Source organism: Calypte anna, chromosome 2 (genome assembly GCF_003957555.1).
Source record: "Calypte anna isolate BGI_N300 chromosome 2, bCalAnn1_v1.p, whole genome shotgun sequence".
Taxonomy (NCBI): Eukaryota; Metazoa; Chordata; class Aves; order Apodiformes; family Trochilidae; genus Calypte; species Calypte anna.
The window spans coordinates 31301788-31318868 of record NC_044245.1 but is presented as its reverse complement, the minus strand read 5'-3'; the positions used below and the strand labels follow the sequence as shown (position 1 = coordinate 31318868).

Sequence of the window (17081 nt, the reverse complement as noted above, 5' to 3'; positions counted from 1 at the left end):
CAGGAAGTACCTTCTTGTCTCCTGCAAAGTGCTAACACCTCCTGGTGCATTTCCATTCCACTGGGCTGGGCAAGGTAAACCATCTGCTTCTCTGAACTGCTACCTGTTCTTGTGTTCCTCACACCTTCTCAAAGTTCATCCTGAACATGCATTCATCTCTTTTCCTACATCTGATACACACAATGTTCTTTGTTTTGTGTAGTGTAACAAGGCAACCAGGTGTAGCGGGAAGAGCCTTTCTTGCTCCTGAGGCTTAACGAGCTGCTGGCCTCTCCATTGCCTCACACAAAAGTGAGCTTTGTTGCTCTCTGTGGGTGTGTGTCCCACCTTTATTGGCCCCCTGGTAATAGGGGGCCTACCCTAACCAGGCACAGGTGGACTCACACCCACTCTTTGGCAACTCGAGGCACCTGGCTTATCTTGTTTCTCTACAACCAGGTGCCACTAATTGCCAGGGAGTGAGCATGAGCTTGTGTCAAGCCCACCTGTGCCCAATTAGGGTGGGGCCCCACTGCACATGAGCAGGACCAGGGGGCCAATAAAAGGTGAGTCCTGAGACACAAGCTCAGCTCAGTCCTGAGCATACTCTGCAGAGAGGTCAGTCACTCTTGGAGCACTGTTTTACCTTCATTGCACCACTAGCACTCATTGCCCACAAGGTGAGGCTCTGAGGAGTCTCAAACCCGGGCCTTCAGCAGTGCAGTACTGCGGCTTAGCCAGCTGCGCCACCAGAGCCTCACCTTGTGGGCAATGAGCGCTAGTGGTGGAATGAAGGTAAAACAGTGCTCCAAGAATGACTGACCTCTCTGCAGAGCACGCTCAGGACTGAGCTGAGCTTGTGTCTCAGGCCTCACCTTTTATTGGCCCCCTGGTCCTGCTCATGCGCAGTGGGGGCTCACCCTAATTGGGCACAGGTGGGCTTGACACAAGCTCATGCTCACTCCCTGGCAATTAGTGGCACCTGGTTGCCTCGTTACACTACAGTTTTGTACCTCTCCTGACACACTATTATTCCATTCAAAAATTACTACACTGTATGCTTCCCTTTGCAGACATTTGCACACCTTAATGACAGTGCTTTATATTTTTAAAAGAAGGTGAGCATCTCTCCTTTAGCTTATCACAGATATATTAAACATTAAAAATATGAAAAATGCATATGGATTAAATATTGATTTTATTTTTTAGACAGCCAGTACAATGATGTCGCATTAAAATAATGCTATGTCATAGTTGTTACAGCTCTGATAGAAAAATAAACATCTGAATATACTACAGTGTCAACTCATTAATAAATATCAAAATAGAAGTTAGTAGTCAACTGAAATTAATAAACAGCTATAAAAGAATACTATTTTAAATAATAAAATATTCAGTATATTTCCAGACAAACAAAAGTAGTGATTTAAAAGTATCATTTAAAATGTAAAATGAACAGTAAGAAGTTATAAATTTATTTAAAACCTCTCCCCTTACAAACATTCTCTATGCATAAATTCTAGAGAAACATTATTTATCTCTATATACTCTTTTTACAAAAGGTAGCATATGTTAAATAGAAAGTTAAAAACTGTAGTATTATTAATTGCTGTCACACCATTGCTAAGTAAGACGCTTCAAAGTAGCTTTATTTTTTTAAGCAGTAGTAGGTAAAAGTGAAGAAGATGTTAGCACAGTGAAGTCATCCAACATTAATGCCTTCCCAAAAGAATCTTTCATCTTTCAACATCTCCCTTCAAAATATAACTGAAACAGGCCAAAATATGTATCAGGATGAAATGCTAGGATTTGGGTAGAAGCCACTATTTTAACCAATGCCAGACATTTAATTTTTTTTTTTAATAAGTAGGTACCTGTTTTTTTTAAGGAATGTGCAGAAAAGGAAACAAAGAGAACACGCAATCCAGAGCAGCATTTCTAAAGTTTAAGTATCTACCAACTTTAGTTTTTTTTCTTTTTCTTTTTTTTGTTTTTTTTTTTATTTGGTTGTGGTTTGGGTTTTTTTGTTTGTTTGGTAGGTTTTTTGGTTTTTTTTTGTTTGTTTGTTTGTTTGTTTGTTTGGGTTTTTTTGTGTGGTTTGGTTTGGTTGTTTGTTTTTTTTATTCCCACAGAAAGGCAGACCACCCTGATCTGGCTTGCACTCAGTGAAACCCCACTGATTTGGCTCTCTGTAGAAATGTTTTCATGTTGGCTAATTTTAACCTTCTTCCCCCTTTCCATGAATTTCAAGTACCTGTGAGACCCAGTGGATGTTTGTGCGTCAGAGCAGTGTCAAGATCATCATTAAAAAAGTAGTGTTCTCCTTAACTGCTGCTCCATTTCTGTTTAGCAAATAAATCTTCCCCCTCTCTTGCAAGTGGACAGCCAGAACACTGCTACTATATTTCACTCACAATCTGAGCAGAATGAGTGTCACCCAGCCCTGACTCAGCACAAATGCCTCTCTGAGAAGTGCCCTTGCCCATCTCCAGCTTGCATTCCTTTAAGCTGGCTGGTGGGGATCCTGGGACTGGTGGCAGGTCAATGGGCAGACACCCACAGACTGTCCAGAAGCTTTAATGGAGGTCTGCAGCATCCAGGCTTACAGTATGTACTGGCACAGGAGATCTCTTGCTATGTTACATGCAAGCACTTTTTGATAAGTAAGGATGCAAAAAGCCTGCAGTGCTGAGGACAGCATTGTGGCCAGTGCGTCAGAAATGGCCTTACCTCTGCCAAACACATCTATTTTGAAGGGGCGTCCTGCCCTCCCTAATGCAGAAGCATGGTCTCAGATGACCAGCTCTGTAGGGATGCTGTAAGACCATTCCCAGTGCTGGGAATTGTAGGACACATTGCATTTGCTGAGGATGCCATCCCTCTACCAGCCCCTGCCCAGGCAACAGTACTGTGCATCTCTCTGCCTTGGGCATCACTTGGCCTTAGGGCTGCTTTAGGACTAAGGGTTGCTCCAAGCTGCTTCACACATTTCCTTCCACAGTTTGAGACATATGTACATTTAGGTATGCACACCAAGCAGAAAACAAGTGTTATGTATGATCAGCCTGGGAAAATAATTTTTTTCTTCTACAGTCTGCTGAATACTTTACATAGCAGGTTTTCATGAAACCATAGAGAGGAAAAAATAAATCCAGTTGAAAATAATGGATAAAATGTAAACTATGCCTATACAAACGTCCTTCCTTTTTAAGGTTCACTTTCAACATTCCTTGTGAATGTAAGGGAATTTCAGCTGGGCACAATGAAAATTCCTCACATACCATGTGCACGTTTTCTGGATGAAACAGCTATTTTCCCACACACTTCTGTGGTAATGTTACTAACATACTCATGGTGCTTGGAAATAATCAATTTATACTATTGCTTCATTTTAGTCTTAAAAAAAAATCTGAAATAATATGCATGCTTTTTCATTGCATAAACATATAATTTATGAAATGCTAGAGAAAAAAACAAATTAAAGGTAAAAAAAAGTGGGATTAGAATTTGAAAATTATACATATGGATTTAACATCAACAAATCTGCTGGGAAAAGTCACATACACAGAGCACATACATGCTCTGTTTCTAAGTTATTCTGTTCTAGGAACTCCCAAACCCAATAATGAGATGCAACAGTATCTGCTGGCCTATGGGCATTGGGGGTGCAGGCAAATTATTTTACTTTTTTTTTTTTTTAATTTCTCAAGGAAGCCTAGTAGAAATTGTTTTATTTAAGAAGTCTGGAACATTCTGTTCTGAGGCTAGATATTTTTTCTGCCATTTTTACGAGCATCTTTGACGCACAATACATTGAAAACTAATAAGAACTATTTTGTCTTTAATATCTCCCACATTAAGCACTATAGGAAGCAGAGTCCTTCTGTGATCACTGAGGAAATTCCTTGTGAATTACAGGCTGCTTTTTCATTTAAGGTCATGTGCTGAGGGAACACAGCTCCCTAAATAGTGAGGCTTTTGTTGGGCTATTCATCTCCAGCAGCAGCTCTTCTGAAAAACATGGTCAAAGGCAGAGGGAAACAAGTACCAAGCAAAGCCAGAGTTTCTCATGGATGGATTCCATCCTTAGAAACAAAGCCTTCTCCCAAGGATTCTGCTCTGTATAAGCTCCCCACGGGCCCTCTAAAAGCCTTGACCTGTCACATTAGCAGCAGCTTATTCTTTTTCACTAGCCTCCTCTACAACATAGCACAATCATGAGGGAGATGCAAAAAATCTTTTTTTCTTTCTGTTTTTGTTTTTTTTTCCTTTTCCTTAAACACATTTTTAATATGTTTTTTTTTTCTTTTAACCTCATGACAGAAAGCAGCTTACAGTGCCATTGTCCTGTGAGTTAGCTCTATTTGATCAGAGCATATTAGCTATTCAGGCAGGTATCTGATAAGAAAATACTGTCTGTGCCCCTTCACAGGCAGCATTCCAATGCCAACTAAGTGCTACAGAAGGAAAAGTGTGGTGTGCCTGGAAGATGGGTGTTGCAGCTCATATTTTTCTCCTACAAAGAACCCAGCTCCATTGTCCTCTAACAAAACAATTTAACTCCCTCTAACTGTGAAAAGTGATTTCTAAGGAAAAAACATTAGCTACCACTTCAGTAAATGCTTTCAGGGCCATTATGAGAATTAAATTTGCAGAAATTCATTTGCTAAAAAAAACCTGAATATGATAAATCATGCTGTTTAAAGAGTATAATTACACCTTTTGTTATCATTCAGATATTCTCTGCTGAGCTGTCAAATTTGTTTTGTTATGTGAAACAGATACCCAGAGACTTTCTCCTACTCATTTAAAAATATGAGTGAGTTGTGACAAGACCAACCTCAGGCGAACTTGTATGGAACTTCTCTCTTCCTCCCAATTAGAGCAATAGTTTGGAATCTGTTCATTTACCTAAGAGGAAAATGGCTCTATGCGTTTAAAAAGAAAATGAAAGTTTAAGGCCTACTTGATAGATTATAGAACTAATCTATACTTAAGATATTACAATGGAGCTATCAGCAAAACCAAGGGCAGTGTGAGGAAACCCCCTTTTCTTTAAATGAGTCACATTTACCTGTATGGTAGAGAGCTCAAGGGCTACTTTAGATGACTATTATAGAAATATTTAATACTACAGTTAATATTTTAATTTATTTATTTATTTATACCGAGCCCTAAATTCTTAAGCTTTTATCACAATTTAATGGAAAGCCCACTGTCTATGTTTTCTTTTTCTCAGTCCTTCACTTGAAACATGACTCAACAAATTAATTGGGTGAGTCCAACACTCCTGTAGCACTCATCATTTGTTTTGCATCCTGCCTTCCTTTCACATGTGTATTCCTCAGATTTCAGTGGGAATTTGCAGAAGAAATACAAATTAGGAAATATAAATATATATTAATTTCTAAAACTGCACATAAAGAGGTCCTGCTTTGTTCTGTAACCTATGACCAGTACAGACCAATATTTAGTTATCAATAATTAATGTTGCTAAAATCATGCACTGCATATTCTCTTCTAAGGTGATTTTTGTTAACATCAATACTTTAGTGCATTAGAGGTTGATCAGATTTTCATAAGGCTTCTGCAGCATAAAGTTAGTAAATCAGACTGTTGTCTGAGTCTTCCAACTAGCAGATAAGAATAACACAACTTCTGCCACTATAGCTGGGCTCAGGGGTAAGAAAATGCTTCTGCTTGACCTTGTAGTTCAAATTCTGCTCTCAGATAAGCTAATATTGGTCCCATTGTATTTATAAGAGCTTTGCCCATTTCTGAACGCAGAATTTGATTCCACATTTATGAAGTCAATGAACAAGTTCCCTTGAGAAGATGACTCCTATTTTCCTCACCTTCTCCCTAACTGCAGGCTCTTTTTTGCACATCACACTGGGCATATTTTTCAATGCTCAGTCATAAAATCTGAAGTGTTTACATAAAAATTAATGAAATCTAAGCCTGTAATCTAACTTACAAAGGAAAAAAAAGTACATGTGAAAAATCAGACTTATATCTGACATCATACAAAAAGAGCAAAGCCCTTATTTGGCAAAACACTGACATGTAGCTAGCAACCCAAAGATGGCTCTGCTGCAATTTATCTGCTTGCATTGGAGTTGATGCTGCTGACTCCAAAGGTGAAGTCAGCTGGCAGTGATCATAATGTAGACTATGCTGTTGGACTCTCTTGTTTTCTGTAGCCACTCAATTTCCAAATACGCTAAGTCATATATAAATTTAAGTAAAAGTAAAAAAGCTAAAAATTACTCTTCACCAGGTATAAATTAACTTTAAGTGACATAACAATGTATAAAAAACTATACAGTTAAATTTATCTATGTGCGTGCACGCGTGTGTGTGTATACACACACAACTATACATCCACACCAGCAACTGAGCACTCATTTAATCCAGTCATTTTTATTACGTAATGAGGAGAAGCTAAGAGGCTGAAGCAGACAAATCAGTGGAATTTAGTCAGTTGAAAGAACTATAAAAGTACCATTTACTCTATTTAAGAGCATTTGAATAGTTCTATCTATTGCTATAATATACAGCAACGTTAATATTTCAGTCACAGCTTTTGTCCATTCTCACAGAGCACATCAGTACTAGCTACATGTAGAGTGAGATCAGTGCTTTGTCAGACTGGTTCATATCTACATTCTAGGCCATAACTAAATAATTTAGAATATGCTAAAGTGCTATATCAACACTAATGTTCCTGAACAGTAGTAACGCACGTTTCTCTTTCAAAAATAAAAAAATACAGCAGCTATAGTTTCAAACATTGTCACATTCTGTGAAAATGCTTACATGTCACTTTGTTACAGTATTTGACAAAATGCAGGACGACACAAACCCATAAGGCAACAGTCAAGACTCCCAGGGAATACAAAAAGTAACAACAGTCGAGCAGGATGGAAATAGACATCTGTAGAAAACACACTGTCTTCAGAATTCACACTTGAAAGTTTCGCTTAACCGTAACTTGCTGATGTCGATATTTATTTCCTCTGGTTTGTCACGTCTGTATGTTACTGTTCTTGTACAAACAGTAGGCAAAAACATCTTATCCTTGAAGGAGAAGATACAATTTTTATCAACAAATAGCTAAATTTTATGTGCAAAAAAAAAGATTACTGAATGTGATGGCTCTGAAATAAATTACCTTCTTTGTTGTAGATACTCTGTAATCAGCTGAAGATTTAACTTTATTGCTACTCCCCTGAAGAATTATCTGCCTGATGATAAGGACAACAAGCAACCCAATCAGAAAGGTAACTATAAAGATTATGGAAAAGACTCTAAAGTAGCTTCGTCCAGAGAAACATTCTGCAATGAAAATGAAAACACAAGTGTAAAGCTTAACAAATGGAATAGGTACACCCCTCAAACACTATTACACCTACCAGCGCATAGTAATGTCACATCATAGAATCATAGAATCATAGAATTGGCTGGGTTGGAAGGGACCTCAGAGATCATCAAGTCCAACCCTGGATCCACTACAGCTGCAGTTACCAGACCATGGCACTGAGTGCCACATCCAGTCTCTTTATAAATATCTCCAGGGATGGAGAATCCACTACTTCCCTGGGCAGCCCATTCCAATGTCTGATCACCCTCTCCATAAAGAAATTCTTTCTAATATCCAACCTAAACCTCCCCCAGCACAACTTAAGACCATGCCCTCTTGTCTTGCTGAGAGTTGCCTGGGAAAAGAGGCCAACCCCCACCTGGCTACACCCTCCTTTCAGGTAGTTGTAGAGAGTGATGAGGTCTCCTCTGAGCCTCCTCTTCTCCAGGCTGAACAGCCCCAGCTCCCTCAGCCTCTCCTCATAGGAACTGTGCTCGAGTCCCTTAACCAGCCTGGTTGCCCTCCTTTGGACCCGCTCCAGGACCTCGATATCCTTCCTGTACTGAGGGGCCCAGAACTGGACACAGTAATCAGTGTAACATGACCCCGATAAAACCTAAGGAAAAATAACTTCAGGGAAATTAAGGGAAAAAATTGCCACATGCAAATGTTTGAAGTGAGGCATATCAAGAAAGGTAATTCTGATTAATATCCACTGTAGAAAACTCTTGTGAAACTCTTGTGTAGTCCTTAATCTACAGAGCAAAAACTGCAGCTTCACTGTGTTGGTCTCTGTAAATTCTCTGTAAACCGTGAGTTTATAGCAAGGTTGAATTGTCAGAAAGTTATGTGACCAAGACAATTTATTTTCCACAAGATTACAGTGCAGACCATTGGGAAAATAGGAAATCTTTTAGGTGGTTTCTTGAATCTTTGTACAGTGCTCTCCTCACTGATAAACCTCTCTCCCACAGCAAGCTTTCCTTTAAGGAATACTAAAGTTACAAGTAAAATTTTCACATTTTTCTCCTTCATCAAAAACTGTAAGATAAAAAATGTACAAAAATATGAAGTGACAAAGGGCAACCATTTGCCTGTATTTTTGTTGCACCGTGGACAAATAAAAGTTTTATGAGATTTTATTTTACAAGATTTTATTCTTCCTCAGCCCTCATAACAGTGCAGTTTTTTATACTTGAAAGGAATATTTAAACATTACTGAATAAGAGGTAAGCATTTTACTTCAGTCTTCCCTGTTTCCAGTAATGTCAAATAATGTAAACATACCCAAAGTAACAGAACATACAGGCGTCATAACAGATTTTTATAAATATTTCTTTAAACATTGCTCAGGCAGGATTCATTATTACATGTGACTTCTGAAGGAGCAGGAATAGTGATTTAGCAATGCTTGCCCATCACATTTCCTGTTATTATTTATCTTTTACTGCCCCTGAAGCTATGACTGAATTTTCTTTGTCCTGCTTTCTTTGTTATTGTAATAATTTGACATCCGTTTGAAACACAGTTTAACAGTGGTGAATTCAATTATTAATCCAAACAGATTTTCATCTTTTTAAAATTACCTAGAAAATAACACGTACCTGAAGTCTGGTAATGCAGCAGGTAAGCACATGAGGTTGTGCACTGGTCAAGTATAGCTTGAGATGCATTGTTAGAATGATGACACTCAATACAATTCCTGTAAAATAAAAATGTAATTAAAAACCTATGTCAATAAAAATGTAATTAAAAACCTATGTCTTTCTCTGAGCTCCCCTTAAAGAGATTGTATCAAAAGGCTGATGTATCACTTGCATGTAATGCTTTCCTGTTGTCAGTATAATATTGCAACTTTTTTTTTTTTTTTTTTTAAATGTGATACCTCTCTCAGCATTTTGTCCCTGTGATGCTTTTAAGAATCAGCTTGTCAGAAGTTGTAAGTAAAACATGTCTTTGGCTTTAAGCCACCTTCATGTAGTCCCTGCTTTGAATTTTTATGCTTTTCAGGGGGTATAATGGCTCCAGCACCCCTTCTTCAGCTATCAGCCTCCAGTTCAGTCCTACTCATTCCTTATCTATCAATCTCATTGGGATGCACACTGGAATTGAAGGGAAAAGACAGTTCTAGGAAACACAGATTATTAATAATGTTTGGATGTTAAAAGAAAACCAAGTAAGTTCCCACTGCTGGGCAGCTGAAAGGGTCAGCAAGACAGAGGAGGCAGCACTGTCAGACTTGCCACCTCTGCTTTTCAGCTTTGCAGAACATGGACATCAAAAGGCACCCTAAAAAAACTCTGACTGAATTTTTAACAAAGCTATGTTATCTTCTGTATTTACTAAAGGCACACAACTCCCAGTAACTTTGAACAAATATGTCAGCAAAGCTAACTACATGTTGTCTAGAGATGAAAGTTGGACACAGACTGGTGAATAGATGAGTACATGTAATTCTCTTGTCAGTGTGAACCCCTCAGATACACTGATAAAAGTCTCAAGTATGACTTTTTCCATTTCCTATAGTCTAAATATGTAAGAAATAGAGCAGACATCAAACCAAGCAGAAATATTTCTCCTTGTTTCAACACAAGAGAACTAAGAAATCAAGTCTAGCACAAGAAACGTACCAGTTTTCTTCACAGGCTTTGTTACAAGTAGGGCAATATTCACACAAACGTCCAAAGCTTCTTGGGTCTGTGCACTCACACTTTCCACATATGCATTTTCCTCTTCCACTGCAAATCTGGCCCTTTGAATTCAAGCAGTGCTTTGCTGATTGTAATGAGCACTGGCAGTGGTCACCTTCCCAGCCAGCAAAGCATTTGCATTTACCAGCTTCACATTCACCATTACCTACAACATCAGATAGCCTTGAGTCATATGCTTTTATGAAAACACAAAAAGTCAGCTTTTATATGCACGTGTTTGTATTGCTGGTGCTTTATGTCAAACAGAGCTAATTTAGACCATGGCTTGCTAATTAGTATTTTCAGTTAACAGTTTGGACTGAAAGTATGTGATCCATATTTATGGCTGTTGTTTGTTAAGATGAGCAAAAGGTGCTACCTGGATGTCACCCTAAAACCTTTTACTAGAATTTTCCCCTATTGCCTTGGATCAAAGAAACGGGGATTAAAAATTATACAACAATCAGAAAAACAGTCTTGAGGCAAACAAAGTTCAGGCTTCCCTTCAGCATGAAAGCATTCATTTCAAATAAACCATAAGATCTGGTGGAGAAAGGATTATCAAATTCATGTGCACATGCCAAGTTTTGGGTTTTATGATTTTTTTGTTGTTACTTATTCGTTTGTTTGATTGGTTTTTTCAGAAGCACATATGACAGCACTGCTTTTCTGCCTTCCTACAGGACAAATGACAACAGGACAAACACAGTCACCGGCAAGTGACTATGCTGGGCTTTGGAACTGTAGGTTGTTTCGTAAGTACTTAAAATTCACAGCCTCAAGGATTCAAAAGTACCTATGGTGACTTTTACAGTTTTCCGGGTAAAGCTGTGGTACCCTTGGACTCAATCACATGTGACAATCATCACCTCCTACACAAATATCTCCCTGTCTCCTCTGCTGACCAGGGCACCACATCTCAGTCTTTAGGAGCTTGCAAGTGTGAAATGTCTGATTAATAAATAGTAAATTTGCCAAATGGGTTGGGAAGAAGAGTGAGAAGATGAACTGTAATTTGCTGTGTAGGAATGAAATATTTAAAGGATAAGGTAACATTATTTCTTTTCATTTTATGAAAGTTCACAGTCATCTGAAGAGCAAAACCAAAATAACTCTACTTAAGTCCATAGTATTATTCTCAAATGATCCCACTGCAGTTGAAGTAAGTGGTTCCTTAATTCACTTGCTGGTTAGTGTACAGTGGACTGAAAGGATGCAGGACAGCAGTATAGATTTTGAAATATTTTATGACTTCTGAATGGGAAAAATTATTCTGGCAGAGATACAGTAAGGATATTCTTTCATTTCCATTTTTCCTTGATAACTTAAAAGTACACATTTTGTACTTGGCCCATATGCAATTTTCATTTGCATGTTTTCTTTAAAAACATAAAGTAGGCCACAAAAATTTCACTGTCGTTCCTGGAGCAGATGTTCTGAACAATGTTAGCATATGTTTATCAGTATTTGAAACCAAGTGTCACTGTAGCTCTGATAAGACTGAGTTAGGTTAGAAAATCAGAACCTAATTTGGAACTTATGGTTCCTCCTAATCACTTAGTACGTCGTATTACCATCATATTCAAATATATCAATTTACTTTTTGGAATAATGTTACTGTTTCATCCAAGATATCAGTATCATTACCTCTGATGAAATTTAAATCTGTCTTAAAAATAGCTAAACTTAGAAAAATAAACCCCCTAAAAACCAGTGCTGATGTTTAGAAGAAAGTACATATTTATGTGAAGAAAGCCCCAGAGCATGAATTCCAACCAGGCTGTTCAGGGCATTTCACACACTAATTCTGCACACAAAATTCTTGTACTTGAGAACCTTAGGTCATTGTTTTCAGCTACACCATGTATATAAGCTTCAGAAAACAAAAACAGAACAGAAAACCCAAAACACAGCTTACCAGAACATAAGCTTCCCTGGTGATATGGGCAGGAAAAATCATCCATTTCACAGTACTTGCCATACACCTTGCCCAGTTTGTTTTTGTAGCAGAAACATTTTCCATCTATGCAATTGCCTTGACCACTGCAGAGGGGCTGGTCCTGATGTTGCCTGCACCTCTCAGAAGGAACAGTAACTCTGTTGGAGCTACAGTTATCATCACTGCAATGGGACTGCTTGCCATCAGAAGTTGTTTCATCAGCCCATACTCTTTTGTGCCTTGTACTGTCTCCATACTGATAGGTACAACTTTTCTGCACATTAACGATGGTGGTTTCATTGAAACCAATAGGCTTAAGAATTGCATATTTTCTTCCTCCAGTTGTGTCACATCCTTTCATTGTAACTGATACATTGAAAAGTACCTAAGAAGAAATAAGAAAGACCGATTTTACATCATCATTATTTTCTAAAAGTAGCTTAAAATTTTTAATACGTAAATAAAGCAGAACCTTACATGGCATATGAATGTGCACTAGCTAATAATAACAAAATACACAGTGGCCATCTGTGAGATATGATATATTGGTAATGACAGGCATCACAAACACAGTTAAAATCCTAACAATAGAAGACTGACAGCAGTCTGCTTTTCATGTTAATAAAGCATAGTTGCAGAAGAGTTTAACACAAGTTAAATAGTAATAGAATTACCACCCTCATCCTCCTGTTATTTAATGTGTACATTCTGTTATATTGTAGAAATACTGAGATAAGAATTGGGTCAAGATTGAGCAAGACAATACACAAAAAGGAGCAGAGATACTCTTCATAAAAAGAACCTATAATGAATATCCGTGCCGCAGAAGCGATCTGTGCAAATAGAAAGCACACAGGTTTTTTTGGATGGCTCTATTTACTCCTACTAAAACACAGAAATGGCTCACACCTTACAATCAACTTAATTTTCCCAATTCCTACAAAGGGGATGGCATAAGAATAGTCTTGTGCTCTTACTGTGGCCCTGAGCAGGTCCAGTGCTGCTTCAGAGTGCACCCAGTTCATGGCTGTCTCATCGCCATCACCACCAACCTCCAGGTCCATATTCCAGTAGTGCCCACAGCAGCAGCAGTCCCTGTGGTTTTCCAGAGACCTGGCACAGAACCCTGGGTCATTCTGGTGACTAGGTGAGTGCCACAGAGTTTGTATCAATCACCACCAAAGCTCTTTGACATCTCTGACATCTGTAATAGTTTATTTGGAGAGCAATCTTGTATTTCACAATTGGTTTTTGTTTATTTGTTTTGTTTTCTCTTTTCTTTACTTTGACTGGTAGCATTCTCACTAAGGATATTTAGCCTGCTGATAGAAAACAATTCTTCCTCACCTCCTCACAAAGAAAACCTAACCAAGAAGAAAAGGAGAGAAATGAGCCTAAAAGAAGGAAATATAAAAAATGGGAAAACCTAGGGAACTGATTAGATATGAGGTTGAAGCTCCCCACAAAGACTAAGACCATTCATTTCTGATTGCCACCTCCCCCTCCCGCTGCGCCCCCACACCAGAACAGCCGAGCCCCTGGGGACAATGGTGGCTTTGTGACAAGTGGGTCTGTGGCTGCCTACATGGACAACAGGAGAAGAATGCTGTGCAGAAGCCTTTGCTTCTTAATGTTGTATTGAGGGGGCACACAGGCTTTGTCTCGTCCTCTCCTTTTCCTCTTTGTGGTTTCCTGCATTCTTCTTAAATGTGCCACTACACACATAACCCCTCGCTTGCTCACACTCTCTGTGCATGAGGCTCCTTGCTCTGAAGTGTGGCTATGCCCAAATTGATACTGCAGGTGCATCAATGTGGGGAGGATGGGCTGCAGCAGGGGAATTTGCTTTTTATTCAACACAGAGCCCCACTAGAAAACACCATCTTCAAGCACAACACAGTACTGTTGAAATGGCAGGGAGATGGGAGAGACAAGTTGTAATATTAGATAGATCTGAACAAAGCAGCAGAAAGATTAAATTATATTGCAACTAAATAATTAAGATGCTGTGAATGCTGTTCATTCACAAAGTTAGTTTTCACCCTGAAGAGGCTGTAGGATTCTCCCAGAATATAATACGTTTTGTGTTTTGGTGAAAAAAGGAAGGAAGAAGGATTAGACAATGAAAGGAATGTGAGAATTAAGAAAAGCATTTTGCCTGTAAACAAACACTGAAAGGAGGATTTATGGTTAAAATAAATTAATCTCTTGAGGATGGCTCATTTTCAACTGCAGTAGAGCTTTAGTACTGCATGCAATCTTTTATAATCAACTGGCTTGGCTTTTTATTAAAAAGAAACAGATATAAATATTTTTCTTTTCATTAAACAGAACAAATTCCAGTCCTATTTCTTATGACATGAACAGGGAACAACACTGGAGAAGAGATGAGTTAAGAAGAAAAACACAGCAAATCTCAAAATGTAGAAGCCAATCACCAGCAAACCATGCAGACAAAACTCAGAAGAACATAAAATACAGCTACATGAACATATTTAAAATACACATATTTAATCTACTGATTTGTTTTGCTACTTCTACTCACAGAGGTAAGTAAAATGACACCAGCTGAGACATGTGCACATGTCAAGAAGGAAAGAACTCCTTGACCCTGCTCTCCAGAAACACCGACCTCTTCCTGGCAAGCTAAATAAATTACCCTGCTAGTCCAGGCAATTAAATAAATAGATCAAGGCAGAGAGAAGTTGTTCTGGGAAGAAAACCATGTTCTTTATATTAGCCAGACATCTTCCCCCGCATTTTCACAGTGCATGTTGCTCCGGTTTACTGTTTCCTTCAGTAGGTTGGACTGAATCAAAAATGGATAAACCATTTTATTAATTTGATTTACAAAATAAACTAATTATCCACAACCCTCCATGTGCATAAAGACTACTGGAGCAAAGAAAGGGAAAGGTGGCATCTCCTATAGACCCACGGAACAAAAATTCTAGTGATTCCTTTCTGCTGGGTAGATTATCTTTCAATGTCTTATGTATAGATTTTATCACAATGGTGAACATGGCCATTGTCCCCACTGGAGGACAAAGGAGGAGAGTTTTAATAGACTTTAGCTCTCAAGAAAAGCTTTGAGCCTTAGTTCCATGAGATTAGTGAGAATTAAAATAAGATTCAGGAAAAATAAAACCGGAGAATAATAAAGCGCCTGTGATCATTAATCATGTAAATCCATCTTCATTATAAGTAAATCCCTACATGTTTTCACACCACTGAAACCCAACCAAACAGAAAAATAAGCATTCCAGTTCCTTGAAGAATGAGAACTATCAACATACTTCTTCATTGTATCCCACATTTTTGCATCCTTCCATGCCAGTTTTTTTACTTCCATCAGGACAGATTGCAGTGATATTGAAATGAAGACCTTGGATCTGGTTATCCACTTGAATTTTCACTTCAGAGATTAGTTTCTGTAGCCAGAAAACAAGTTTTAGTTGCATTGGATCTCAACAAATAATCTGCATTAGTGACTAGCACCAAGTACTGCTACTGTGTCTGACTAAAAATGAAGAACGCTTCTCTGTGTGAATAAAGGAATGAATTAAAGCATTGTTTCCCATATAAAGACCCGATTACATTACAAATATACACAGGCAGTGAACTGGTAATTCTGATAAAGAGGAGTACGTTTTCCAGATACAAACTTTTTCAGCTTTTCTAAAATGGTTTTGAAACTGTATTTCTGGAGATTTGAAAATCTAACAACTGTGCTCAACAAAAACTGCTCACTGAGAGACCATACTGCCTTTTAGCCACACATTTAAACTAAAACAGTAAACATACATACAGCTATTACTATCCAGAAGAAAAGGGTCTAAATTGATTTGATGCTTTATAAACTTTTGAATATTTTGCATCTGTCATAGAAAAGTCACCTCTGAACTAACCTTAGGCTGATCTGGAGGTTATTGGGATATCTCTTATCTCTTTGGGTCAGCTAGGACTACATAAGTCACAAGCTGGTTGATTCCCAGTAGGCCTTTTTGCAATATAAAATGATGAAAAAGCCAGCTACTTGATCACTGGTATTTACTGCTTGCTCCTACTGCTTTCCAAGAAGGAATACTTCTTCTTGACTTTAAAAAATTTATTAAAGCTCTGTACAAATCTATGAGCTGAAAATTACACAGAGATTATTGAAATTCCTGGCATATTAAAGAAAAAAATATAGTTTAATGGGATAGCTTTACTGCTACAAATGGAAATTTAATTACATGAATCTAAACACATGGTCATATTAGTAACATTTTGAAAGTTAGTGACTCATCTCTGGCTTATTAGCCAGGGATTTCCAGCCAGGATTTTCCACAACTAAGCCTAAGGTTTCCCTGCCTAGAAGAGTGCAAGAGGCCCACTGTCATCAAATATCAATACTAAATTTGTTTTCTAATTTAAGTACTTTTGCTTTCGAGAAAGTAAAACATTCAAGCCCTTTTCATCACACCTTTGTATATAACAAGTGCCTAAAACTTCAGGATGGGAAGAAAGATATTGCCTAAAAAACAAAAATAAGGCAAGAGCAAACTGAGGGTGGCTAGAACAGGAAAGTCCCATAGAATCTTCCATGAAATTAAAAAATTATTTTGTAAATTTTCATTTCCTCTCCTTGAATGTTTATCCTGCATTGTGGTCTAAAAACTGGGATATAATTTAGGATGGACAATGTAAGAGTGGCATAAAAAGGGACCCTGATATTAAAAACTTTTTGCCACTAATTCCTGCAAAACTTCATATTCAAATTGAGATTTCTTGATTTTATATGAGAAAGTATAATTATCAGTGAGAACTTCTGTGCAATTCGATTATACCTAACTACCTCTGCTTTTTGGATGTCTTAGCCTTCTGCACAATGTTTTTAACATGACAGTGAGAAAAATGTGCACAAAACCCCTTTATAAACAAGGAACAGAAATGGAACTTGGCTTATCATTATAGCAAATTTTCTGAAACCATATAACCTGATATAGATAGTGAACCTAGTACAATGGATAATTTCAGCTTACCATGTACAATTAATCACCAAGTATGTGACACACTCTGATGCCTGGCATATAGCTTTGTAACTTACTTTTCAACTTTTGGAACTTGT

At 38.0% G+C, this 17081-nt stretch overlaps 1 protein-coding gene across 1 annotated transcript in view; it reads right to left on the bottom strand.

Annotated features, from left to right (window-relative positions):
- Positions 1 to 1160: 1160 nt before the first annotated feature.
- Positions 1161 to 17081, bottom strand: part of ITGB8 (integrin subunit beta 8) — a 49456-nt gene continuing 33535 nt past the window's right edge. The window contains exons 9-14 of the mRNA XM_030445802.1: positions 15268 to 15402; positions 11951 to 12356; positions 9973 to 10198; positions 8947 to 9044; positions 7154 to 7317; positions 1161 to 7059 (exon numbers count right to left, since the gene is read on the bottom strand). Coding sequence (XP_030301662.1) covers positions 6937 to 7059; positions 7154 to 7317; positions 8947 to 9044; positions 9973 to 10198; positions 11951 to 12356; positions 15268 to 15402 — 1152 coding nt within the window. The 3' untranslated portion in view covers positions 1161 to 6936. The remainder of the gene's footprint in view (positions 7060 to 7153; positions 7318 to 8946; positions 9045 to 9972; positions 10199 to 11950; positions 12357 to 15267; positions 15403 to 17081) is intronic.